General features: G+C 36.4%; 1 protein-coding gene across 2 annotated transcripts in view; it reads right to left on the bottom strand.

Moving 5' to 3' along the window:
• The window catches only part of SPATA6 (spermatogenesis associated 6), a 165,805-nt gene that overhangs the window by 7,814 nt on the left and 131,973 nt on the right, over positions 1-26,018 (bottom strand). For both annotated transcript variants that reach the window (XM_040231217.1, XM_040231218.1), the window contains exon 12: positions 14,070-14,161. In XM_040231217.1, coding sequence (XP_040087151.1) covers positions 14,070-14,161 — 92 coding nt within the window. The remainder of the gene's footprint in view (positions 1-14,069; positions 14,162-26,018) is intronic.

Here is a 26,018-nt window from a genome sequence, read left to right as displayed (position 1 = left end):
AGAACTAAGAACAGCAAGCAATCTAAATATCCATTTATGTTAGAACAAAAAATTGAGCTGTGGTGAGTGCAAACAGTGGTATAATATACAGCAGGGAAAATTAAAGATCTATGGCTACATGCATCAACATAGATGAAACTGAAAAATCAATTCAGTGGAAAAAAGAAAACTTCAAACAATAAACAGTTAAAATTACATTGATGTAGAATAGTTTAAAACAAGGGAAATTAAATAATTCATTGCTTAAGGGTAGATACATGTGTGGTGTAACTATAAAGAAAAAAGAGAAGGGTTATTAGAAAAATCACAGTAGCAGTTATTTCTATGGAAAGAGGTGCAACTTGTTAGGGGCATAAGGTTATGTTCTATTTCTTAAGTTGGATGATAAATAAATGGGCACTCCTTTTATTGCTGTTGCTATTTAGGACACACAAGTGTCCTAAAGAAGTATATACTTAAAGAGTATATACTTCTGTTACAGTTGACATATTTTATAATAGCGTTAAAAAAATTCACATCTGTAAATCGTGTTAAGAGGTCTCTATCTCCTGATGGCTTTGCTAAAATGGGATTCAACCTCATATATTCCAGCAATCTTACTAGATTCTATCAAACTTTCTTTACACCTGGTACCACCTCTTTCACACTGGAAAATTTTGAAAATGATAACATGATTAATCTTACTTTTACTTTGTCCATTCAGTTTCAGAGAGGTAATTAATACAATTTCTAATAATGTTAGTATAATCTTTAAAATATTTCAAAAGGCCTAAGCCAAGTCTCAAATGCTATTGCTTTTATATAGTTTCCACCTTTCTTTCATTAGCTTTGCTTCAGAAATAGTCTAACCAAATGAATACAAGTTCTTTCATACAGTTTCTCACAATCCAAACTTCTGCCTAAAAACAGTCACTCAAAACAGTTTTTTGGACATTTTGAGTCAAATGATAAAGAAATCACATACATAAACACATTAATAGAACATTTCTGCATATACTCTGTACCTCTGCAAATATTCTACAAGTCTAAGCCCCCACATTTGCCTCTGTTCCCTCATAACACTTTCAGTTCAGTTCAGTTGCTCAGTTGTGTATGACTCTTTACAACCCCATGGACTGCAGCATGCCAGGCTTCCCTGTCCATCACCAACTCCTGGAGCTTGCTCAAATTCATGTCCATCAAGTTGGTGATGCCATCTAACCATCTCATCCTCTGTCGGTCCCTTCTCCTCCTGCCTTCAATCTTTCCCAGCACAGGGTCTTTTCCAAGGATTCAGTTCTTAGCATCAGGGGCCCAAGTATTGGTTTCAGCTTCAGCATCTGTCCTTCCAATGAATATTCAGGACAGATTTCTTTTAGGATTGACTGGTTTGATCTTCTTGCAGTCCAAGGGACTCTCAAGACTCTTTTTCAAAACCACAGTTCAAAAGCATCAATTCTTCAGCACTCAGCCTTCTTAATGGTCCAACTCTCACATCCTTACATGACTACTGGAACAACCACAGCTTTGACTAGATGGACCTTTGTTGGCAAAGTAATGTGTCTGCTTTTCAATATGTTGTCTAGGTTGGTCATAGCTTTTCTTCCAAGGAGCAAGCATTTTTAATTTCATGGCAGTGATCACCATCTGCAGTGATTTTGGAGTCCAAGAAAATAAAGTCTCTTACTGTTTCCATTGTTTCCCCATCTATTTGCTGTGAAGTGATGGGACCAGATGTCATGATCTTAGTTTTCTTAATATTGAGTTTTCAGCTAGCTTTTTCGCTCTCCTCTTTCACTTTCATCAGGAGGCTCTTTAGTTCCTGTTTGCTTTCTGCCATAAGGGTGGTGTCATCTACATATGTGAGGTTATAGATATTTCTCCAGGCAATCTAGATTCCAGCTTGTGCTTCATCCAGCCTGGCATTTCACATGATGTACTCCACATAGAAGTTAAACAAGCAGAGTAACACTATACAGCCTTGACGTACTCTTCCTAATTTGGAACCACTGTTCCTTGTCTAGTTCTAAATGCTGCTTTTCTTGACCTGCATACAGATTTCTCAGGAGGCAGGGAAGGTGGTCTGGTGAAAGCCCTCATAATACTTTAGGAGTCCCCACATGTTGTCTTTTGTTCATTTGATTGTATTTGCTTTATTTGTTGCTGTGTTTTGTTTTATATCAAGTCATGCACTAATTAATATTCACAAAGCACAGATCTGTACTTTATCTCCTTGTTGTCCATAGTCACTAACTTTACTACATAATAATGTCCTTTTCTGAACTCTATATTTTGCCAGGATAGTTCTACCACAATTCAGTTCAGTTCAGTTCAGTCGCTCAGTCGTGTCTGACTCTTTGCGACCCCATGAATTGCAGCACGCCAGGCCTCCCTGTCCATCACCAACTCCCGGAGTTCACTCAGACTCACGTCCATCGAGTCCGTGATGCCATCCAGCCATCTCATCCTCGGTCATCCCCTTCTCCTCCTGCCCCCAATCCCTCCCAGCATCAGAGTCTTTTCCAATGAGTCAACTCTTCGCATGAGGTGGCCAAAGTACTGGAGTTTCAGCTTCAGCATCATTCCTTCCAAAGAAATCTTAGGGTTGATCTCCTTCAGAATGGACTGGTTGGATCTCCTTGCAGTCCAAGGGACTCTCAAGAGTCTTCTCCAACACCACAGTTCAAAAGCATCAATTCTTCAGCGCTCAGCCTTCTTCCCAGTCCAACTCTCACATCCATACATGACCACAGGAAAAACCATAGCCTTGACTAGACGGACCTTAGTCAGCAAAGTAATGTCTCTGCTTTGAATCTACCACAATAAACCTACTCAACACAAATCTGAATTTCTATTAAGCTACTACTCAAATCTGAGAAAAGCAAGCAATAGTAGGGACGTTAACTTTGAAAATCATTGTGTAGGTTTTTCTGATATTGTAAATCAAATTCCTAATCTCTATCATAAATTATTATATTTAATGCCATCAGGCATAGATTTGCTACTGCTTTGGTATTATTAGACAATACTCTTTTTTTCATATCACAAAAGGGGAAAGGGAATTCGCTCAGTCGTGTCCGACTCTTAGTGACCCCGTGGATGAGATAGCCCATCAGGCTCCTCCATCCATGGGAGTTTCCAGGCAAGAGTACTGGAGTGGGGTGCCATTGCCTTCTCCATCATATCACAAAGATGCTTTAAAATATCAATGCCATCTCAATGGCTTGCAATGAATAAATAAAGTCCAGTAACCTTTTTAGAAGCAACTGTGAACCTGGCAAGTTTCTGTAAAAAAAGAGCTGAAGTGGTCAAAATAGACATCCTAACACTTTAAAAATCTTGCAGGTTTGATGCATGATACTGGATGCTTGGGGCTGGTGAACTGAGATGACCCAGAGGGATGGTACGGGGAGGGAGGAGGGAGGGGGGTTCAGGATGGGGAACACGTGTATACCTGTGGCGGATTCATGTTGATGTATGGCAAAACCAATATAATATTGTAAAGTAATTAAGCTCCAATTAAAATAAGTAAATTTATATTTAAAAAAAAGAAAAGAAAAATAAAAAAAAAAATCTTGCAGATTTTGACAGGGAGATATTTCTTTTTAAAATTGTAAAACTCTCACTTTAGTAGACAGTCTTGTGGTTCTCTGGGAAGAATTGGGAATTGCCTCATCCTGTAAGTCTGAATTGCAAAATAGAGATGTTTGCAAAACAGGTCCTAATATAGGCCATGGATAGGTGCAAACAAAGAACAGCAGACTCTTAAAAGCAACATTTACTTCTAGACGTAGAAGCACTGACTATCTAACTAATCGATTGTGAACATATTGAGTCAATTCTAATTTTCCATTACTGAGAACATTAATAAGCTTAAAATGGGTAAGCAACACTAAAACATCTTCTTATAGTAATAGGCTTTTAAAGACCATACTTCTGTATTTTACCTAGAGTATCTCCAGCATTCATTCATTCAAAGCACTCAAAGTTCCTACTCTACAAAACATGGCATCAGTGCTATGTAACATAAAATGGTTATCTTCAAAGCAGGATAAAATTGTTATTTTATTATATGCAGCATAGATATATATTTTTTTTAGCAATTTTCTCTTGCTACTTCAATAGAGAGCTTTCTATTTAATTATGACAAAGCTATAAAGAAAAACACACACACAAAAAAGAACAGACTAGGATAATATCTGCGAACTAAGCACTTTCAAAATTTAAATGTTAAGATATAAATTATAAATTTTTAAAGCCTTGCATATATTTAGAGAAGAGAAAGGTCTTAGGCAGCTTAACATGTACTAGGATACAAAGGGCATGACTAGGTTTTATACTCAGAAAAGGAGGAACTTACTTGAAACCCTGATAGTGTTTTCTGTATCAGTATGAAACGAAGACCAAGTACATACTACTTTACACACAGTATTCAGATAACATATCTATAAAGTGATATACATGAAAAAAAGGTCAGAGGGTAAGATATATGGCACACAAATGATATATATTAAGAAGAGGTGGCAAGAATACACAAAAGAACTATAAAAAAAGATCTTCGTGACCCAGACAATCACTATGGTATGATCACTCACCTAGAGCCAGACATCCTGGAATACTAAGTCAAGTGGGCCTTAGGAAGCATCACTATGAACAAAGCTCATGGAGGTGATGAAAATCCAGTTGAACTATTTCAAAATGCTGTTAAAGTGTTGCACTCAACAGGTCAGCAATTTTGGAAAACTCAGCAGTGGCCACAGGACTGGAAAAGGTAGGTTCTCATTCCAATCCCAAAGAAAGGCAATGCCAAAGAATGTTCCAGCTATGGCACAACTGCACTCATCTCACACGCTAGCAAAATAATGCTCAAAATTCTCCAAGCCAGGCTTCAGCAGTATGTGAATCAAGAACTTCCAGATGTTCAAGCTAGATTTAGGAAAGGCAGAGGAACCAGAGATCAAATTGCTAATATCCATTGGGTCATCGAAAAAGCAAGAGAGTTCAGAAAAACATCTACTTCTGCTTTATTGAGTAAGCTAAAGCCTTTGACTGTGTGGATCACAACAAACTGTGGAAAATTCTGAAAGAGATGGGAATACCAGACCATCTTACCTGCCTCCTGAGAAATCTGTATGCCGGTTAAGAAGCAACAGTTAGAACTGGACATGGAACAGCAGACTGGTTACAAATTGGGAAAGGAGTACGTCAAGGCTGTATATTGCCACCCTGCTTATTTAACTTATATGCAGAGTACATCATGTACTGGGCTGGATGAAGCACAAGCTGGAATCAAGATTGCCTGGAGAAATATCTATAACCTCAGATATGCAGATGACACCACCCTTATGGCAGAAAGCAAACAGAAACTAAAGAGCCATTTGATGAAAGTGAAAGAGGAGAGTGAAAACCTGGCTGAAAACTCAATATTCAGAAAACTAAGATCATGACATCCAATCCCATTACTTCATGACAAATAGATGGGGAAATGATGTAAATAGTGAGAGACTTTATTTTCTTAGACTCCAAAGTCACTGCAGATGGTGACTGCTGCCATGAAATTAAAAGATGCTTGCTCCTTGGAAAAAAAGCTATAACCAACCTAAACAGCATATTAAAAAGCTGAGACATCACTTTACTGACAAAGATCCATGTAGTCAAAGTTATGGTTTTTCCAATAGTCATGTATGGAGGTGAGAGTTGGACCATAAAGAAAGCTGAGAGCCAAAGTTTTGGTGCTTTTAAACTGTGGTGTTGGAGAAGACTCTTGAGAGTCCTTGGACTGCAAGGAGATCAAACCAGTCCATCCTAAAGGAGATCTGTCCTGAATATTCATTGGAAGGACTGATGTTGAAGCTGAAACCTGTTGTGAAGAACAGACTCATTGGAAAAAAACCTGATGCTGGGCAAGGCTGAAGACAGGAGAAGGGGCTGGCAGAGGATGAGAAGATGGTTGGATGGCATCACTGACTCAATGGACATGAGTTTGAGCAAGCTCCAGGAATTGGTGATGGACAGGGAAGCCTGGCATGCTGCAGTCCAGGGGGTCACAAAGAGTCAGACACAAATGAGCAACTGAAGTAAATATACTGGATGGATGTATGGATAGATGTAAGTAAGGAATGTAGGAAGGAAAGATTCAAAATCCTGGAGATTAGGATAGATGATAGGAAGAGGCTTTAATATGAGGTAGTAAAATCGTGAAAGCATTTTGCATCTTTAAAGATACAACAGAAAATAAAACGTCATAAAATATCATTAAAGCCATCAAGAGACTTCTGGTTCAAGATGCCGGAATAGCAAGACATGTGCTCATCTCCTCCTGCAAGAGCACCAAAATCACAACTATAGTGAACAACCATCCACAGGAGGACCCTGGAACCTACCAAAACAGATACCCCATGTCCAAAGGCAAAGAAGAAGCTGCACTGAGATGGAGAGGCACAATCACAATAAAATCAAGTTCCATACCCACTGGGTGGGGGACTCACAAACCGGAGACCAACAGTACCAAGGAAGTTCTCCCACTGTTGTGAATGTTTGGAATCCCACATCAGGCTTCCCAGTCTGGGCACTTGACAAAGGGACTGGGAATCCCCAGAGAATCTGACCTTGAAGGCCAGAGGGATCTGATTATAAGACTTCCACAGGGCTGGGGGAAACAGAGACTCCAGTCTTGGAGGGCACAAACAAAATCTTGTGTGCACCAAGACTCAGAGGAAAGGAGCAGTGATGCTGCAGAAAACTGAACCAAAACTACCTGCAAGTGTTGGAGGGTCTCCTGTGGGGGTATCGGTCAGCAGGGGCCCACCACAGGGATGGGGGGACTGGTAGCAGCTGTCTGGGAAAGCCCCATTTTGGAAGTCACCCTTAACTCCCGGGGATGGGTCACCTCAGGCCAAAAAGCTGCCAGGGAGGGAGCAAACCCATCAGCAGATAATCAGATCAAAGATTTACTGAGCAAGGCCCTGCCCACCAGAGCAAGACCCAGTTTTTCCCACCACAGTCCCTCTCATCAAGAAGCTTACACAAACTCTTAGCCTCTGCCATCAGAGAGCAGACAGAAGAAGCAAGAACCACAATCCCACAGGGAGTAAAACAAAACCATGTTACAGAAAGTTAATTAGTATGAAAAAGCAGAAAGTTATATACCAGATGAAGCGACAAGATAAAATCCCAGAAAAATAAATGAAGTGGAGATAGGCAACCTTCCAGATAAAGAATTCAGAATAATGACAGTGAATATGATTCAGGGTCTTGGAAAAAGAAGGGAGGTAAAGATTGAGATGATGCAAGAAATGTCTACCACAGACCTACAAGAACTAAAGAGCAAATAAACCAGAGATGAATAGTACACTAGAAGGAATCCATAGCAGAATAACTGAAGCATGGATAAGTGACCTGACAGACAGAATGGTGGAAACCACTGCCACGAACAGAATATAGAAAAAAGGATGAAAATAAAAGAAGACAGCCTAAAAGACCTCTAGAACAACATTATCACATGAACATTCACATTATAGGGATCCCAGGAGGACAACAGAGAGAAAGGACCTGAGAAAATATTTGAAGACATAATAGCTGAAAACTTCCCTAACATGGAAAAGGAAATAATCAACCAAGTCTTGGAAGCACACAGAGTTCCAGGCAGGATAAACCCAAGGAGGAATACACGGAGACATGTAACAATCAAAATGACAAAAATTAAAGACAGAGATAAAATATTAAAGCAACAGGGGAAAAACAACAAAAAAAAAAACATACAAGGGAACTCCGATCAGGCTGATTTCTCAACAGAAACTTTACAAGACAGAAGGGAACAGCATGACATATTTAAAGTGATGAAAGGGAAGAATGTACAACCAAGAATACTCTACTCAGCAAGACTCTCCTTCAGATTTGATGGAGAAATCAAAAGTTTTACAGACAAGCAAAAGTTAAGAGAATTGCACCACCAAACCAGCTTTACAACAAATGCTAAAGGAAATCTCAGCAGAAAACAAGAGAAGGAAAAGCCCTACCTAAAGAAAATAAGCCCCAAACAATTAAGAAAATGGTAATAGGATTACCATAAGGTAAGATGTAATTACCTTAAATGCAAATGGATTAAATGCACCTAAAAGACACAGATTGGCTGAGCAGATGAAAACACGTGCATGTATGCACTTCCACTTACATTGCTCTACTTGACCCCCCAAATTGTATGCAGTTATTTTATATTGTTAGGTTAATCATGTTCCCATTATGACTTGCAATTGTAAGTATCTTTTATTTTGTGTCTGGCTATTGATTGTGAAAGTTGATAAACATCTTTTACTATTGTGATTATTAACTATTACTCACTTAATACTACTGTATCATGATTGGTCAACAGAAAAATTATAGAATTCTATATCACCAAAACTACCATTTAATAGAAAAACATGCAATCACTTTTTAAAATCCATATACATATCAGAATTGCCTTGGAATTTTTTGGAAAAAAAAAAGACATCAAGATTTCTTGATAAATTATAGCAGTAGTTCTCAAACTTTAACACACATCAGAGTCATCTGAAGGGCTTATTACAATTCAGATTATTGAGCTTCACACCCAGAATAACTAACTGAGTATATCTGAGGTGGGGTCCAAGAATTTGGATTTCTAACAATTTATGATTGTTAGATCATAAATTGGGTATTTATGATACTACTCATCTAGGAACTACAGTAAATTATTGGCTTTTCTATAGAAATGTGAAACTTTAGGGAAAAAATTGGATGTTGTTTAACTTCTTTTACTATTCACATAAACTATATAGTAAAGATTAATAGAAGTTTATTCAAATGAATTTACTCAAGACTGGTTACTTACAGGTCACTTACTTCCCTTTCTTGGATGTGTAGAAATGAGCCACTGACAAGAAATAAGATCTGATAGCTTTCATCATCATTAATTCCACTGTTGATTCCTTATCTAGAGACATTATTAAATATCACAACCATAAAATGTGTTTTCTTAAGTAATGCCTTAAAGCTTCAACAAATGCAATTGATCATTATTAATAAAGGGCTTAATTTTAATATCTGAACTTAAAAAAACTGAGCTCCTAGTACACATCAGAGACCTTGATACACAGACAAAAACAAAGGTAGGCAAAACACCGGTGCCTTATGCTTAACACGAGGAGGCAAGACAGACAGAGAACAAAACAATCATGAGATAAATACTGCCAATTGAAAATATATATGTGAGAGGAAATGGCAGGATAAAGGAAAAAACAACAGTCTAAGGAGATCCAACCAGTCCATCCTAAAGGAACTCAGTCCTGGGTGTTCACTGGAAGGACTGATGTTTTGAAGCTGAAACTCCAATACTTTGGCCACCTGATGCGAAGAGCTGACTCATTTGAAAAGACCCTGATGTTGGGAAAGATTGAAGGCAGGAGGAGAAGGGGATGACAGAGGATGAGATGGTTAGATGGCATCACCGACTCAATGGATATGGGTTTGGGTAAACTCCGGGAGTTGGTGATGGACAGGGAGGCCATGCTGTGGTTCATGGAGTCACAAAGAGTCGGACACGACTGAGCAACTGAACTGAACTGAACTGCTGAGGTCATAAAAGGTATCTCAGAAGATGGAATAACTTGAGCTTAGTCTTAAAGAATGGATAGACATTCACTAGATAAACAAGATGGCATTGGTTATTCTCTATATCATAGTATAACAGAACCAAGGCACAAATTATCGGAAACATCATAATATACCAGGTCACACAAAATCCAAAGAATTCAAATCAGAATTTAGCAACATTTTTCTCACTTAAAACGGAAAGTTTATTCTTGTTCAAGGGACTTTAAGTCTATATATTATTTCGATTATTTTCCCATTTACTAGACCAAAGACAGCTTTTTGGCTATGTGTTACACCTTGGTAAATTCATCAAGTTAACTGGATAGTGAGCAATGGTAGGAGATTAAAACTACAGTCAATCTGTGTTATTCAAAAACATATAGTCAAAGTTTAAACTAGTCACTTTGAGATTATGTTATAAACAATTTCATAATTATAACATTTATGTTGAGCATATTCCTACTGTTAGTAACCTGAGAAATATGCACAAGTAAATAGAAAACAGTTTATATAAATAGCCAGTTCCATAAAAGGACAACATAGCTAAAAATTCAGGGCAATAGCTATAAATGGCCATCTCATGTTCTAAACATGCAATTAAAATTATTTTTATACTCCTCTATTTCTGCAGCCAACTCCCATCATAAAGTATCACCCTTGCCTGATCTTTAGTTAGGACTAATTCTCAAACTGGAGAGTGATGCTAGAATTATACAACAATGTAGAGAATTTTCAACATCCTGAAAACTGAAGAAATTTGAAATATATACAGAAGGTATTAAAAAGAGAAAGAGCATCTCAGGACCCTGGTAACTGGTAACGGTACAATAGCAAATGTCTAAAATTTCCTGAAAGACAGGCAGCACGAAAGTTGAGAAGGACTATCTTCATGGTAGTAAATTCTTTCCCCAGTCCAGCTCTCAAATCCCAAATTATTAGAAGTAAAAGGTTGCTTAATAATTTCTTAGTAAGAGATTTCTTTCAAGTGAATTTCATATTCAAAGGTGATAGAAGAGACAGGACAGTGAGCATGGGAAATGTAATCACAAATACTCTGATAACCACAATGGATATCTAGATCATAAGATAAAGGACTGAGTCCTGGGCATAGATTTTTCTGGAAAAAAAATATGAAAGAAAATAATTTCTCATTATGAATATTCTTTATTTGATTGTCATTATATTTCCCTTTAGTTCTTTAAACATAGCTGCTACATCCTCGGGGCCAGCTCAAGCTGTTTCTAATAATTCATTTTCCATGTGTATGGGTCACACTTTACTGTTTCTTTGCATAGCCCATAATCTTTTGTCAAAAACAACAATTTAGATAAAAATTGCAGCAACTCTGGATTCTGTCTCCTTACCTAGAGTTGTTGTTATTTGTTTAGTGACTTGTCTATACCTATGCGATGGAGCCTGTTTCCCTTGCACGCTGTAGTTGCTGGTGTCTCTTGTTCTTTCCTTTTTTTTTTTAAATTATTGTTTCCATTTTTAAGCCTGGCCTTCTAGAGGTTGCCCCAGGTAAGCATAGCTTCAGTTCAGTTCAGTTGCTCAGTCGTGTCCGACTCTTTGCGACCCCATGAATTGCAGCATGCCAGGCCTCCCTGTCCATCACCAACTCCTGGAGTTCACTCAGACTCACGTCCATCGAGCCAGTGATGCCATCCAGCCATCTCATCCTCTGTCGTGCCCTTCTCCTCCTGCCCCCAATCCCTCCCAGCATCAGAATCTTTTCCAATGAGTCAACTCTTTGCATGAGGTGGCCAAAGTACTGGAGTTTCAGCTTCAGCATCATTCCTTCCAAAGAAATTCCAGGGCTGATCTCCTTCAGAATGGACTGGTTGGATCTCCTTGCAGTCCAAGGGACTCTCAAGAGTCTTCTCCAACACCACAGTTCAAAAGCATCAATTCTTTGGCGCTCAGCCTTCTTCACAGTCCAACTCTCACATCCATACATGACCACAGGAAAAACCATAGCCTTGACTAGACGGACCTTAGTCGGCAAAGCTTAGTGACCAGCAAATGATTGATCAGAGTCAATAACCCTATAATGTTTCCATTTTTTACCAGTATATCTATGTGTGGCTTAGGGAATATAGTTAACGTTTATCTGGTTGACAAAACTGCCCTGGAGTTTGCTTTCTGCCTTCACAAGGCCTGACATTCATCCATGGACTAGTGGCTCCCTAATACACTCTCTAGTCTCTCCTGAACGTATTTACAGACTATGCATACACATAATATTCTAGACGACCAGGGATAGATAGAACTTTATCAAGGAAAACTGTGGCTATCTTGTCCCTGGAATTTTATTGTCTGTCCATTAAGCAGTAAGTAAGATCTCAAGTACTCCCTTACTGTGTACCAGTAGGATCATTATCGTTTCTATTAATCCCTCTACACATGTCATTTCCTATACTACGCCGTCTGGAAGAGGAATTGCCTGTCTTTTGGCATAACTGCCCCAGAACTTTTGTGCCAAGGATCTGGAGGTCCAAGTGGGCCTTGGAGCTCCAAGGAAAATGGCATAGACTCTTAACGCTCTTATAGAACTTCAGTAGATTTTCTTGATAAATGCTTCTCAATTTGTTAGTTGTTAGTCAATTTCTAGAGTCCTTAAGTCTTTTTTTTTTTTTTTTTGATAATTCCATTAAGTTTTGTTGCTTTTGGAGGAGAGGATTTGCTGCGATCCTCACTCAGCCATTCCAGAGGTCCATGTGGACTTCCCTTTGACCCCGGTGTCAGAGGATGTCTGCAGAGGGGTAATTTTGGCCAAGATCTCAAGCTCCCTTTTGACTTCTGCTGAGAGAAGCCTTAAGGCAAGCAAGTGGGTAATTACTTTGAGTGTGATTCCCTCATCTTTGAGATGGAAAGTAGAATGGGAGTGACTTCTTGGCCTATTTATATAACTTGAGGATAAAACAAATAATATCATGATCAGTTCAGTACCTCTGGAGCTAATAACAAAGGTACTCTTATAAAATGTCTTGAAGCATTAACCACTCTGTCCTATTGTTCCAATTATGTCCTAAGGGTCCAAGAGAAGAGGCAAGGAGTATAATGTAATCTTAAAAATGTGTCAGCAGAACTTTCCTGATGCTCTGCTTAACTTTCTCACTGGAGAGGTGCTAAAACAGTCTCAGGTGACCTAAAGCTTAGCCATTAACATTGCCTGTGAACTGGATAAAGAACCAATACTAAGGTTTATGGCAAGCTTTAAATAGAAACAAGTGCTTTTCCAAATATGGTCCTTATATTACTTGCATTAGAATCAAGTACAATATTTTTAAAAATGCTAATTTCTAGGTCTCACTCCTATATATAAGGAACCAGAATCTACGGAAGTAGAAAGCAGAAATCTATATTTTTAGAAGCAATATCATGTATATAAAATTTTGAAAATCAGACCCTTTATCAAACCTTTATCAACCCTACTCACTTCTTACCCAAATTAGAATTATTTGGATATAGAACACAAAATTGGAATGCTAATCCATATGACAATAATTTAGGGAACAGAAGTCTAAGTAACAATAATAAATGGTAAAAATTCTTCCCAAAGTATGTACTTTCTTGAACCTTCCTTTTCCTGTTTGGATTGGTTCTTCTTCAAACTCACTTAAAAGACAAGGAAGTAGAGTATTCCTCTAAGATTGGGAAGCAGTAACTTTGGACGGGAGTTTACATTTATACTCTGTGTAATGAAGACAAGGAAAAGTCCTCACATGTTCATGAAATGCTTACATGAGCCTACCATGGTAAAGAGCAGAGATTTCAGTACACATCCCTGGTTAGCAATAAAACATATTCCATTATCTGGAACTTTTTTCCTTATACTTGTTCAGAAAACTCAGGAAGGTGGAAGACATAGTAATCAGTGGTATAGCATCAATCAGTCATATAGACTCAGAGAAATTTTAGTTACATAAACTCAAAATTTACACATTCAGTTTTTAACACCACACTTAATGGCAATTAACACAGAGTTTTCAAAAGTCTTCACGAGATTTGTTAGTATAATTTTGCAAAAGTTTTATTATTACTACAACATTTCTGAAATTTTAGGCTAGAAGAGCTGAATTTCTTCTATACTATTGAAAAATAATTTTTAAATTATAATAAATTAAAATAATTTAGCTTACTTATGGACAAAAATTATGAAACATGTTGTTTGGATGAGAGTTAATACATCCTGAAATAAATTAGGACTATGTGGATTTGCAAGGCAGCCAAATACACTGTAAATCTTAAGTAGAAAGAAAGGCAACACCATTAACTGACCATATCTGTTTTCATAGAAAATTTTCAGTAATGCAAACATTAAAATATTTTACTAGGATTTTATATAGCTAAAATAAAATCTAAATAAGTAAAAAATAAATATAAAAATTTGCCACAAATTCTGCAGATTAAAAACAAGGTTATTTTGATACTAACTATGAGAAGATCTCTGTACACTGCATTAGTCAAGCTCATACCTATACTCTGGGTCACTGTCATAGGCAGAGTCTCTATATAAAAGACCTCTTTTCAGTTCCAGTTCATCTTCTTTCTCTGGATCTCGCTCATCCTGAAAAATTTAAAGATTTCCATTAATTTATTTTATAATTAAAATGACACCCATATTTCTTCAGTAATTGTGATCCCCTTCCCCCAATGCAAGAGATTGAATTAAATGCTGAATTTCTTAGGGAAAGAAACAAAAAGGTAAATGAGAATTTATTATTCTGTTAAATAAAACTAAATAGCTTTTTTCTGTTATAGTATCACTTACACTGCTTATCAAAGACTAGCACACAGAGGTTTCTTGCATCAGTGAATGATTAGGAATGGATACTGTGTCAAGATACATAATAAAATGTGCAGCAAGTGATAGTTCACATATTTTTATGTGGACTCCAAAAAGATTCTACCTACACTCTGAAAAATAAGTATTTGGGAAAACTATGCAGATGTAAGCATTTAGACATACCTATGATCCCCCAAAGAAGTGACTTAGCTTTATTAGTCATATGCCAAAATGAGTAACAAGCCATGAGAAGCGAAAACAAAAGCAAAGTAGTTGCAATCAAAACAAATGGCTCCTCCCTCTCCGGGCAGCCTCTTCTTTACTCCTGACAGACCCACTCAAAGGCAGAAGAGAAAGAATTCTAAAGAGATAGCTTTTTTGGTAAACTATGTCATTCACAGTAGTGATGCTCTTACATATATTAATTTTATATAATTCAGTATCAAATATCTTTTTAAACTATTGAATAATACCCTTATTCTGTAGTCAAATGGTAAAGGAACTAGTAAGCACAAATAGACTGTTATAAGGATTACTATTAATATGGTATTCATTCATTTTATGTAAGAAATTTGTTGAATAAAGATTATGAAGAAAAATGATTTTAAAAATTTGGTGATGGCATGAAATTAATTGGGAAGAGACCATTCAGTTAAAAAAAAGTAGGGACTTCACTGATGGTCCAGTGATTAAGAATTCACTTTGCAGTGCAGGGGATGCAGGTTTGATCCCTGGTCAGGCAACTAAGATCCCACATGCTATGGAGCAACTAAGCCCACGTGCCACAGCTGCTGAAGCAGAGTGCTCCAGAGCTCATGCCCCACAACTTGAGAGTCCGCTTTCTGCAGCAACTGAGCCCACGTGCTCTGGAGCCTGCGTGTCACAACTACTGAAGCCCTGGGCACTCTGGAGTCCACCCATCACAACCAGAGAGTCTGTGGGAGGCAAGATCCAGCATGATGCAACAAAGACTTTGTGTGCCGCAACTAAGACCCAATACAGCCAGATGAGTAAGCAACTAATGTAAGCAATAAGTACTAAAACAAGTTTGAAAATCACAGAAAGTGTGAACCTATATTTAGGATTATTATTACTTCCAGGTGAATTGAGCACTTTACCATCAGGAATTAACTCCATTTATTTCTATTAATGCTTTTTCCCCTGACATTTTTTGGTTTACTTTTAATATAGCTATAATAGCTAGTGTTTCGATGATACGTATTTGTACTTTTATCTTCAACTTTTCCTTGTTATCATATATATCTATCTTTTTCTTAAATACTATATAGATGGATGTTGCTTACTTTTGTCCAGTCTGATAAATCAATGAAGAAGAGTATATACTATATTAATATCACAGAAAATGTTATTGCCAGTAAAGTGAGTACAAAAAACACTACAAGAGAAAGTGCAAGAAATAAAAGAAAAAATGTTTACTCATTTCTAGATTATATAATAAATAATACCAGAAATAAACATAAATCAATATTCCTTAATTTTGTCAATACAGTTGAAAAACATTTTTGACCAGAAGTAATAAAAATGTAGACTGAATTTTAAAAGTTTTTGTATGAAGAAATACAGAACTGTCTTCAAGATCTGAATCTCAAATATTCATTATATAATACCCCTGTTTTGAGGAGACACGGGTTCAGTCTCAGGGTCAGGAAGATCCCGTGGAGAGGGGAATGGCAACCCACTCCAGTATTCTTGCCTGGAGAATCCCATGGACAGAAGAGCCTGGTGGGCTACAGTCTACGGGGGTCTCAAAGAGTTGGATATGACTGAGAGTGACTAAGCATACACAGCACACTTACTATCCTAGACTGAGGACAGAAAGATGATTAAGACGTGATTCCTGCATATACATGAAATAAGATTAGTTTATTCTGTGAATACATATGAGTAGAATGGATTGACAGGTAGAATAATTATGAGATACAATAAAGGACAAAATGAAGAAGACCTTTCTAATAAATAGAACGTTCTAAAGCCAGAACGGTGTCTTAAGAGGGAGTTGATCACAGTCACTAAAGCTATTTCTATAGAGCACTGATATCTATCTAGAACCAAGGAGTACAGGGAGGGAAATTCTGCCCCAAGAAACAAAAACTATATAGCCTTCATGGCTATTCTTTTCAAATTTTAAGACTGTATTTTGGGACATTTATTATACATATTCAAACAAATACGTATCTCTTACAAGCATCCTTATAGGCATTTTTTTTTAAAGATTAAATTGTGAAAAAGCAAAGAGGCAACAAACAACACGCTTTATCCAAAGCTATTAACTATGAGAAAAGCAAGTATTTGAAGAGATATATCAGTCTCATTAATGCCAGAAAAATTCAGTTCTGGGGCATGGAGGAGGGATTCCCTTCTTATTCCTCATCAACATTCCCATTTGCCCACATGTAAACACAGATAAATGACACCAATATTTGCTGAGTTTCTTCAAGTTATCTAGGACTGAATTAGGTACTTCTCATACGAATATCTTGTAAGCCTTCAATAACCTTATAAAAAATGCACTGAAACTTGGAAAAATTAATAACTTACCCAAAGATTCAAGTTATTAAGTGGCAGAGCTGGAATTTAAACCCAGATAATTTACATTATCTTGTCTGCTACAATGCAAATAAGTTGGGCTACAAAATTAAAATCTCCATTCTAAGCCATTAGATTATTCCCCTATATTAAAATTAAGTTTGAAGTCTTTCAGCTAATATCTATTCAGTTAGTTTTTTAAGAGGGTATTCTGTAATAATTTAACCCAGAAGAAACTTTTTCAGGAATTCCATGAAGAAAAATTTTTCTTTCAGCAAAAGTCATTAATAAAATGACACTTTATTAAAAGAAGCTGTGGGCTCTCCTTCCCTGAAACTGGCAGTAAGTTAAAGATTCTCTTAAGGTTCCCATCATTGATGATCACTATCTTACACATGCAACTGACATCATACTTAGAACAACCCTGGAACAAAGAAATAAAAGGTATCTACTCATGCTTGCAAACTGAAAAACTAAGGACAAAAGAAGTTCAACACTTTAAGATAAAGCCACAACTAAAAAGGTAGTTATCTCACTCATTAAATAGTATTTAATAAAATATACACCATCATTCTCAAATGAAATTCTCACATATAGTTAAAATACCTACAAGATATTTTATTGCTATCAAATTTAAAACATTATTTATAATGAATTGTGTACAAGGACAAGAATTCAAATAGAATTTAACTATTAGTTCTAATTTGCTTTATCACCCTGGACAATTAATGGAGTTAAATTTCTAAATCATAATATAGAGAAAATTTAGTTAGAGTTGTTCAAAGTCACAAGGATAAGAAGTTGCAGAGCTGGCCTTGAACCAGGTTTTTCTAATTCTATAAACTGCTTTATATTGTAAGTATAATAGAGCATAACAAATTCTAAAGGAAAGACCACTTAAAAGAACACTTAAATGCTAACTTTGACATATTTCTGGAGGCAGCATGTGGAAAAACATGGGTAACGGTTAATTTTATGTCAAACTGGATCAGCCATGGTGCCCAGATATTTGGTTAAACATTATTATTGATATATCTGTGGGCCTTTTATGGCTGAGATTAACATTTATTTTTTTCTTTAATATATAATTTTATTTCTGGTTATAGAAACAAATGCTAAGAGGAGAAACAAAATATCCCAGTCCACATACAACAATAGATAAAAGAACAGTTAAAATAATGAAACACAAAAAGGTAGTAATTTTAAACAGTTATAGCTTTAAAACATTAACATCTGGTACAATTAGAAATCATATTCAGATCTCAAACTTTTTTTTAAAAAAAGTATGACTCCCTATTAGAAACAAACAAACCTGTATCCCATTTGAAATGAAAACACAGGCTGGCCCAGCTGCAGTGGGTTTCCCCCTGCCCAGTGCCGGGGTGTGTGAATCCCTCCTGGGTGCCCCAGAGGCCAGAGCCCACGTGCAAATGGTGAAACACTCCCACGCAATGTGCCAGGGAACCTAATTCCCAGGATTCTACAGGACTCTGCTTTTTAAAGCACTGATGATTAAACATAATGTGAAAAATAGTCACCATAAAAAAAAAACAAAAAACAAAAAAAGAACCTCAGCCCCCTATTAACATCCCTCCCCCACAAATGATCTTTACAGGAAAATTCTCAGTCAGATAAGAAAACAATTCCTGCTGGGTTTATCCCTCGCCCATGTGCGCCCAGCTGCCTGGGGTCAGAGTCAGACTGCAAGCAATAATCAGGGATGCATTTTCCTCTCTCTTCCCCATCCCTGTCCTGAAGCAGAAATCAAAGTGGGTCAGTAGCCCTTGACTAGGTACCCAGAAAGCCCATCTTGGAAGGAAGTTGGAAAAGGAGGAGAGGGCCAGACTTCAAAGTGTTTAATTTTTAAATCCTATTTTTACTTATAAAAAATTTTTTTTGGACAAGTTAACCCAGAAATTTAGAAGCTGTGGATATCCTTTAGGCCAGTTAACTTCATACACAAAAATTCCCTTTTGGAGTCACAGGCCTTGTTGACATTAACACACACACACACACACACCCCCCACACACACACCCCTCCTGTTTCTTCTGTTTCTCTGGAGAATCGTAATACAAATGAGAATGAGAACCTCCTGATGCATATTACTTGGAGCCTTTAGCACCTCATTTTCAACAATGGACAGTACAATCAGACAGAAGATTAACAAGTAAACAGAAGAGCTGAGCAACACTATAAACCAGCCAGACCTAACAGACACTGAACACTCTATCAGACAACAGAAGAATATACATTCTTCTCAAACACAGGAAATTCTCCAGAAGAGACCGTATTATGTTAGACCCTAAAGTGAGGCTCAAAAAATTTAAAAGGACAAAAATCATACAAAGGTTTTTCTGGCCATAATAATTAGCTAATTAAATCCATTATTAAGAACTGTCAAAGATGGGCTTATTTAAAACAAGAAATAAATAATCTTACAAAGACTCTTTCAGAGAATGGTTGGTAACATTTTTCAACTCATTTTTATGAGGCAAGTGAAACCCTGAGGAGGACATCCCAAGATAGGAAACTTACATACCCAGCACTATCATTAATTCAGATGCAAAAATCCTAGGAAAAATATCAGCAAATTGAAACTCGTGATATGTTTTCTAAAAATTATGACAAGAATTCGGTTCCAAGTATCCAAGTATGGTTTAACATCTGAAAATCAAGTAATTTACCACATTAAAGTAAGGGAAAAAGCATATAATCACCTCAATAGATACAACGTAGTAAAATTCATACATTTATAATTCAAATCTCTTAGAAGGTAAGGAATATAAGAAACTTCCGTAACCTGACAGAGCACGCTCACAGAAAGTCTACAGGAGTCATCACGCTCAGTGTTCAATAGTGGCAGAAAGCTTTCTTTGGATGGCAAATAGGCCAAGATTATTGGCAAATAAGCCAAGCCTTTTCTATCACCACTTCTATTGGATACTGGAAACCCTAGAAGTGTAATAAGGCAAAGATAAATAAATAAAAGAAATAAAGATTAAAGAGGAAGAAATACAATGTCATTATTTTCAGATTACATATAAAAATATCCAAAATCTACTATCTATTAACATTAATATGTGAATGTAAGGTCATCACTGGATACAAGATAACTATACAAAAATCTATTCTAAGAAATCATCATACCAAGAATTAATAGACAATAGAATTTTAAAAGATACAATTTATAATAACATAAATATCAGACATCCAGGAATAAATGTATTGAAATACATGCAAGTCCTCTAAAATAAAAACTATGACAAAACTGGAAGAAATTAAAGATCTGAATTTATTTTTAAAGTCACTATTTTTATGAATTAGAAGATTTGATACTGGTAAGATATCAGTTCTCCTCTAATCAAAGCACAGATTTAATGTAATCCCAATCAAAATCCTAGCAAGATTTTTAAAACTGACAAGTTGACACTGGAATGCAGATATCTAAGGCAGATATCCAAATAAAAATACAAAGAACCAAGAATAATCATAGCAATCTGCAAGAAAGAATAAAGTTAACAGACTTATGCCATAGGATATCAAGTTATTATAAACTTATAGAAACTGAGAAAGTATGGTATTAATACAAAATTAGACAATTAAATCAATTAAATAGAAGAAAATTCGGAAACAGAATTATGTACCTAAACTCCCATTGGAACAAAGAGAATCCAGGACTATCTCCAAGAACTTACAGTGAGGAAAAGAAAGGCTGTTTAGAGAAAGATGCTGGATCATAATCATATGAGGATAAAATGAATCTTGATCCAAATCTCACATTATATATACAAATCAAATCCACATGCATTGTTGATCTAACGTGAAAGGCAACATGATTAAAGATTTTATAAATAGGAGAATATTTTTAGAACCATGGTTAGCCAAAGTTTTCTTACATGGGGTAAAACAAGTGCTAACCAAAGCATTAACCAATGTACCAATGCAACTGAGCTACATTAAATTAAGAACTTGTATTCCCAAAAGGACTCTCATTAAGAAAACAAATATGCAAGTTACAGATTGAAATATATTCATAATATAAAACATGCCCATCAGAAAATGTCCAGGAATGAAAATAAAAGACCTTAAGAGACACATGGCAAACAGAGAACAAGTCTAATGTGTCTAACGTGTGCTCTTTGAGAAGCTCTATAAATGTCAAACAGTAAATATAAAGAAAACCACACACAAGTGTATAATATTTAACTACTAAAAATAAATTACAAAGAAAAAATATTTTAAGAATTGCCAGAGAAGGGAATTCCAGGAAGATGTTACTGGCACTGTGGTGGGTAGAATAATAGTTCCCAGTGATATCCAAGCCTTAATTCCCAGAACCAGGGATTATGTTACTGCAGATTGTACAGATTTGATTAAGGTTAAGGATCTTGATAAGAGGAGATTCAGTTCAGTTCAGTCGCTCAGTCGTGTCCAACTCTTTGCATTATTTGGGTGGGCCCAATTTGGAAGGAATGATGCTAAAGCTGAAACTCCAGTGTTTTGGCCACCTCATGCGAAGAGTTGACTCATTGGAAAAGACTCTGATGCTGGGAGGGATTGGGGACAGAAGAAGAAGGGGACGACAGAGGATGAGATGGCTGGATGGCATCATGGACTCGATGGACGTGAATCTGAGTGAACTCCGGGAGTTGGTGATGGACAGGGAGGCCTGGCGTGCTGCGATTCATGGGGTCGCAAAGAGTCGGACACTGAGCGACTGAACTGAACTGAATCTAATCAATCATATGTGAGAGTTGGACCCTATAGAAGGCTGAGAGTCCCTTGGACTGCAAGGAGATCAAACCAGTCAATCCAAAAGGAAATCAACTCTGAATATTCACTGGAAGGAGTGATGCCGAAGCTGAAGCTCCAATATTTTGGCCACCTGAGGCGAGGAGCTGAGTCTTTTCTCAATTGGAAGAGACTCTGGTACTGAGAAAGATTAAGGGCAGGAGAAGAAGAGGACGACAGAAGATGAGATGGTTGGATGGCATCGCTGACTCAGTGGATATGAGTTTGAGCAAACTCTGGGAGATAGTGAAGGACAGGGAAAGCCTGGTGTGCTGCAGTCTGTGGGGGTCACAAAGAGTCGGACACGACTTAGCAACTGAACATCAACAATGTAATCAAGTGATTTGTTAAAAGCAGAGAAACCTTTTGTGGCTATGGTTAGACAGAGGGAAATGTGACTAAGAATAAGGGTCAGGGAGATGGAATTGTTGAAGGCTTTGCAAATGGAGGAAAAGTGGCCACAAGCCAAGAAATGTGGGTGGTTGCCAGAAGCTGGAAATAGTAAGGAAATGGGTCCTCCCTGGAAACTCTAGAAAGAAAACAGATACCTTGATTTTGGCCCCAGAAGACCGTTTTAAAACTCAGGTCTACAGAAATGTAAGATAACTAATTTCAGTCTCAAAATTTATTATGGCAGCAAGAAAAAACAAATACACAGAGGTATAAATCACTTCATAAGAACATATAGAAGTTGTTTTGAGGTTAGATGGAATAATTCATGGCAGACCAATGCTATTGCTAAAAACTAGAAAAGCCAGAAAAAAAATAAAAATTTACATTTTTTAACCTTAGAAAGGCACAGAAACAATGAAGACTAGAAATAACTAAAATTTCAGAGGAGAGAATCTTTCAAAAGTGGACTAATGATCTATACCTCTATTTTTCCTCAAAGCATTTATACATTCTGAGCATGGACAAGAGGTGAAGAATCAGGGCTTATATTATGACAAGGGTCATTGCTGTGACACAGAGAAACTAACAAAGCTTTTGATGGCTATAGGGAAATGGAGTGATGAAACTAGTGATGAAACTGACATACAGCCAGTTTCTCAATCATGACATCTATTGATTTATAAAGCTGTACGGGACTGCTAGGTAGATAACTCAAAAGTATCTGAAAAGTACAGCAGATATTAGTGCAGTCTTATGGTGCTTAAGAAATAAAGATATACCAGGGCAAGAAGCCTTGAAAATACAAGAAGCAAAATCCACAGAAGTAATACTGACACTTGAGTAACTGTATTCTTAACCTAAAGACTCAACAATCTGGACTAGTGAGGGTGAAAAAGCTTGGTTCTGGCTCAAGCAAAGGTTATTTCTGGGGGACAGAGCACCCAGCATAATTGTTTCCTGAAACACTAGGCTAGAGAGGTAGAACTGAAGACTCAAAGAGCCTCAAACACAGAAGAGGGCCTTATCAAGGTATTTACTAAATTTTGAAGGTGTGCTAGGTATAGATCAGGTAACTTCAAAATAACAAAAAGTTTCACTCAAAAGCTCAGTTGGGGGAAAGAAAAACCACAGTGGGCCAATTTGAGAACAGGAACTGAAACTGGAAAAAGTTTTCCTACTTCCATAGTGATGAGTACAAATGGTTTACAGTAAATTCTGAAGGGGCTGGAGCAGGCTGGGATCCATTAACTCTCAAAACTAACATCCCAAAGTCACCTGTCAAGATAAAACTTTACACTGAATAAAAACATCTGGGGAAAGAATCTAAATTGATCAGGGAAATAAAATTAAAATAAGAAAAATTCTATATAAAAGTTGGAAAGAGAAAGTTAGGAAATCTAAATTGCCATATTTTCAAACAAATGACCAAAACAGAAAATGAAGAGCGCTCAAGCTACAAAGTTAGAAAAGTAAACCTAAATCATATGCCCTTTCTAAAATTTAAGGAAAAAATAAGTTTGTACACACATATCATCGTAAGTGGGTTAAGCTTCACAAAAAGTTTTTTAAGAGGAGGAAGAAAGACCAAATAAGGGCCCTCGACAAAAGCATGCCAGGGAAGATATGTTCGCAAAACAGATAAAAAATGTATTAAATTACCTATGCCCTCATGACAGACAGTTGACTTACCAAGAGTAAGTGGTCTCACAGGAGAACAACACAGAAACTTCTACATCTTTTATGATCTAGCCTTGGAAGTCATACATTATAATTTCTGAAACAGCCTGTTGTTTACACAGATCAGCCCTATTCATGCACAGTGGGAGGAAATTACACATTAATCACTTATACACAGAACTAACACTAACTGAAGGATAGAAGGGACAGAGTATAGTATATAATATGTTCTATGAAAAGGTAGGTAAGTACAATTGTTAAAAAGTAGATAAGATAAAAATGTGGAGGTATATGTTTTACAAAAAATTAACTGTTTTGGGGTCATCTTTGGTGGTAGTTTGTTATTTTTGTCCTGAGAATATTTTGCTGACAAAGCAAACGAGGACTTGGGTTATATTCTTTTTATATTGTATATTTTATCTTATATATATGTATATTCTTATATTCTCTGGTATCTTTAAGGAATGAGACTTGATGTGGGAAAAAAGGAGACACATATAAGGTATATTACATTGGGCATAATGCTTTACTGGCCAACCCAATAAGTTAAGGGGAGGAATCTGTGATCCTAATTTAGAATCTGAATATATGAGGTATCATTTATTTAAAAATATGTCTTTCCTAGTTCTGCCCATTGAAAAGATCTAAAAAACAATGACCAATTCTGTAGCATGAACACCATTGGTACACAAGTTTTGTTCTGAAATATAACTGCCCATCAAAACAAACCAGAATTTCTTAGAGAAATGGATGGCTGCCATCAGATCTAGGTGAGGAAATGTGCAAGACGAGCCTGGAACTGTTACAGCCTACCAAGGTCACATCCAAAAGACTTTGGAGCCAACATGAAGAGCTTCCCATTGCTCAAAGTTATACTCATTAAATAAATACTGTAATTCCATTTATATGCATTAATCACATACAATGTATATACATATATATATGTATCTATGTATGTATGTATGTATAATCCAAAATACACAAAGCTCAAATTGTTAGAACAGGGAAATTAAAATAGGCAAATTACAATGGGAGATTTTTGAAAACTGTTCTCTCAGTAGCTGATAGAATTAACAGGCAAGAAAAAAATCAGTGAGGATAAAGAAAAACTGAACCATATTAACAAACCTGACCTAGTTGTCAAGCACACTAAGCTCAATAAAAACAGATATTATGTGTTTTTTTCTAAAATGCATAAATTGAGCATAAAGGAGATCTCAAAAGCTTCAGAAGACTGAAAACTCATGTGTACTCAAGCTACAGTAGAATGAAGCAAAAATTTTTTAAAAAAGAAAAAATAGACTCCTCCCACACCAAATATGTCTGAGAATCTAGCCAATATACTTCTAAATATCTCAAAGATAAAAGAAAAACTATGATGGAAATGGTAGCAAAAATATGACATTGATTAGATGGGTATGAAATCCTATAGTTTTAATTAAATACATGTATACAATAGGAAAAAGACTAAATTTCATGATGTGAATAGTCACTGAAAGTTTCTAAGAGAAAGAACAGCAAATTAACTCCAAAGAAAGAAGAAGGAAGTGATATAGACCAAAAATTAATAATGTAGGAAAAATATATACAACAGAGCCAATAAAACCAAAAGTGGATTTTTCAGGGGAAAAAAGATACAAATCTCATTATTCCTTTGTGAGACTGACTTCTCAGTTGCTTATAATAATCTCCAATTTATTATCATCATAGAAAAGTGATTTTTGAAAAAGCATAGCAAACATTATTACATACTTTCTATATGGCTGTGCCATTCTAAATATGTTATATATACCAATTCTACTAATATAAGAAACCTATCAGGAAACTGGAATAGAACAGTACTTGCTGAACAGACTGGTTCTAGACACAGCCTCCATAAAACAGCACACAGTCCTAGCTGCAGGCATACAGTAGCAATTTATTTATTAAATTTGTTAAACTTACTAATCAACTTCAAAATTTTAATATTTAAACCATACTTTTCCCTGGCAAATCATACACCCTTCTTGATTTATTCTTTCATTATATTATTTTCACAAATCTCACACTAAATTGTCATTCTTTCCACAAGCCAATTGACTACTTAATGCTGTCAAATTCATTTCCTAAGAGAAACACTGATTATACACTGATCGCACAAGAGGTTGCCAGATAGCAGTGGGTATATGTGCTTTGTTTGGACCACAAAATGTTTTGTTTTAATGTGAATTAAAGACAACAAATTTATAT

This window comes from Oryx dammah, unplaced genomic scaffold (genome assembly GCF_014754425.2).
Source record: "Oryx dammah isolate SB20612 unplaced genomic scaffold, SCBI_Odam_1.1 HiC_scaffold_28, whole genome shotgun sequence".
Lineage (NCBI taxonomy): Eukaryota > Metazoa > Chordata > Mammalia > Artiodactyla > Bovidae > Oryx > Oryx dammah.
This window is presented reverse-complemented; position numbering and strand designations above follow the sequence as displayed.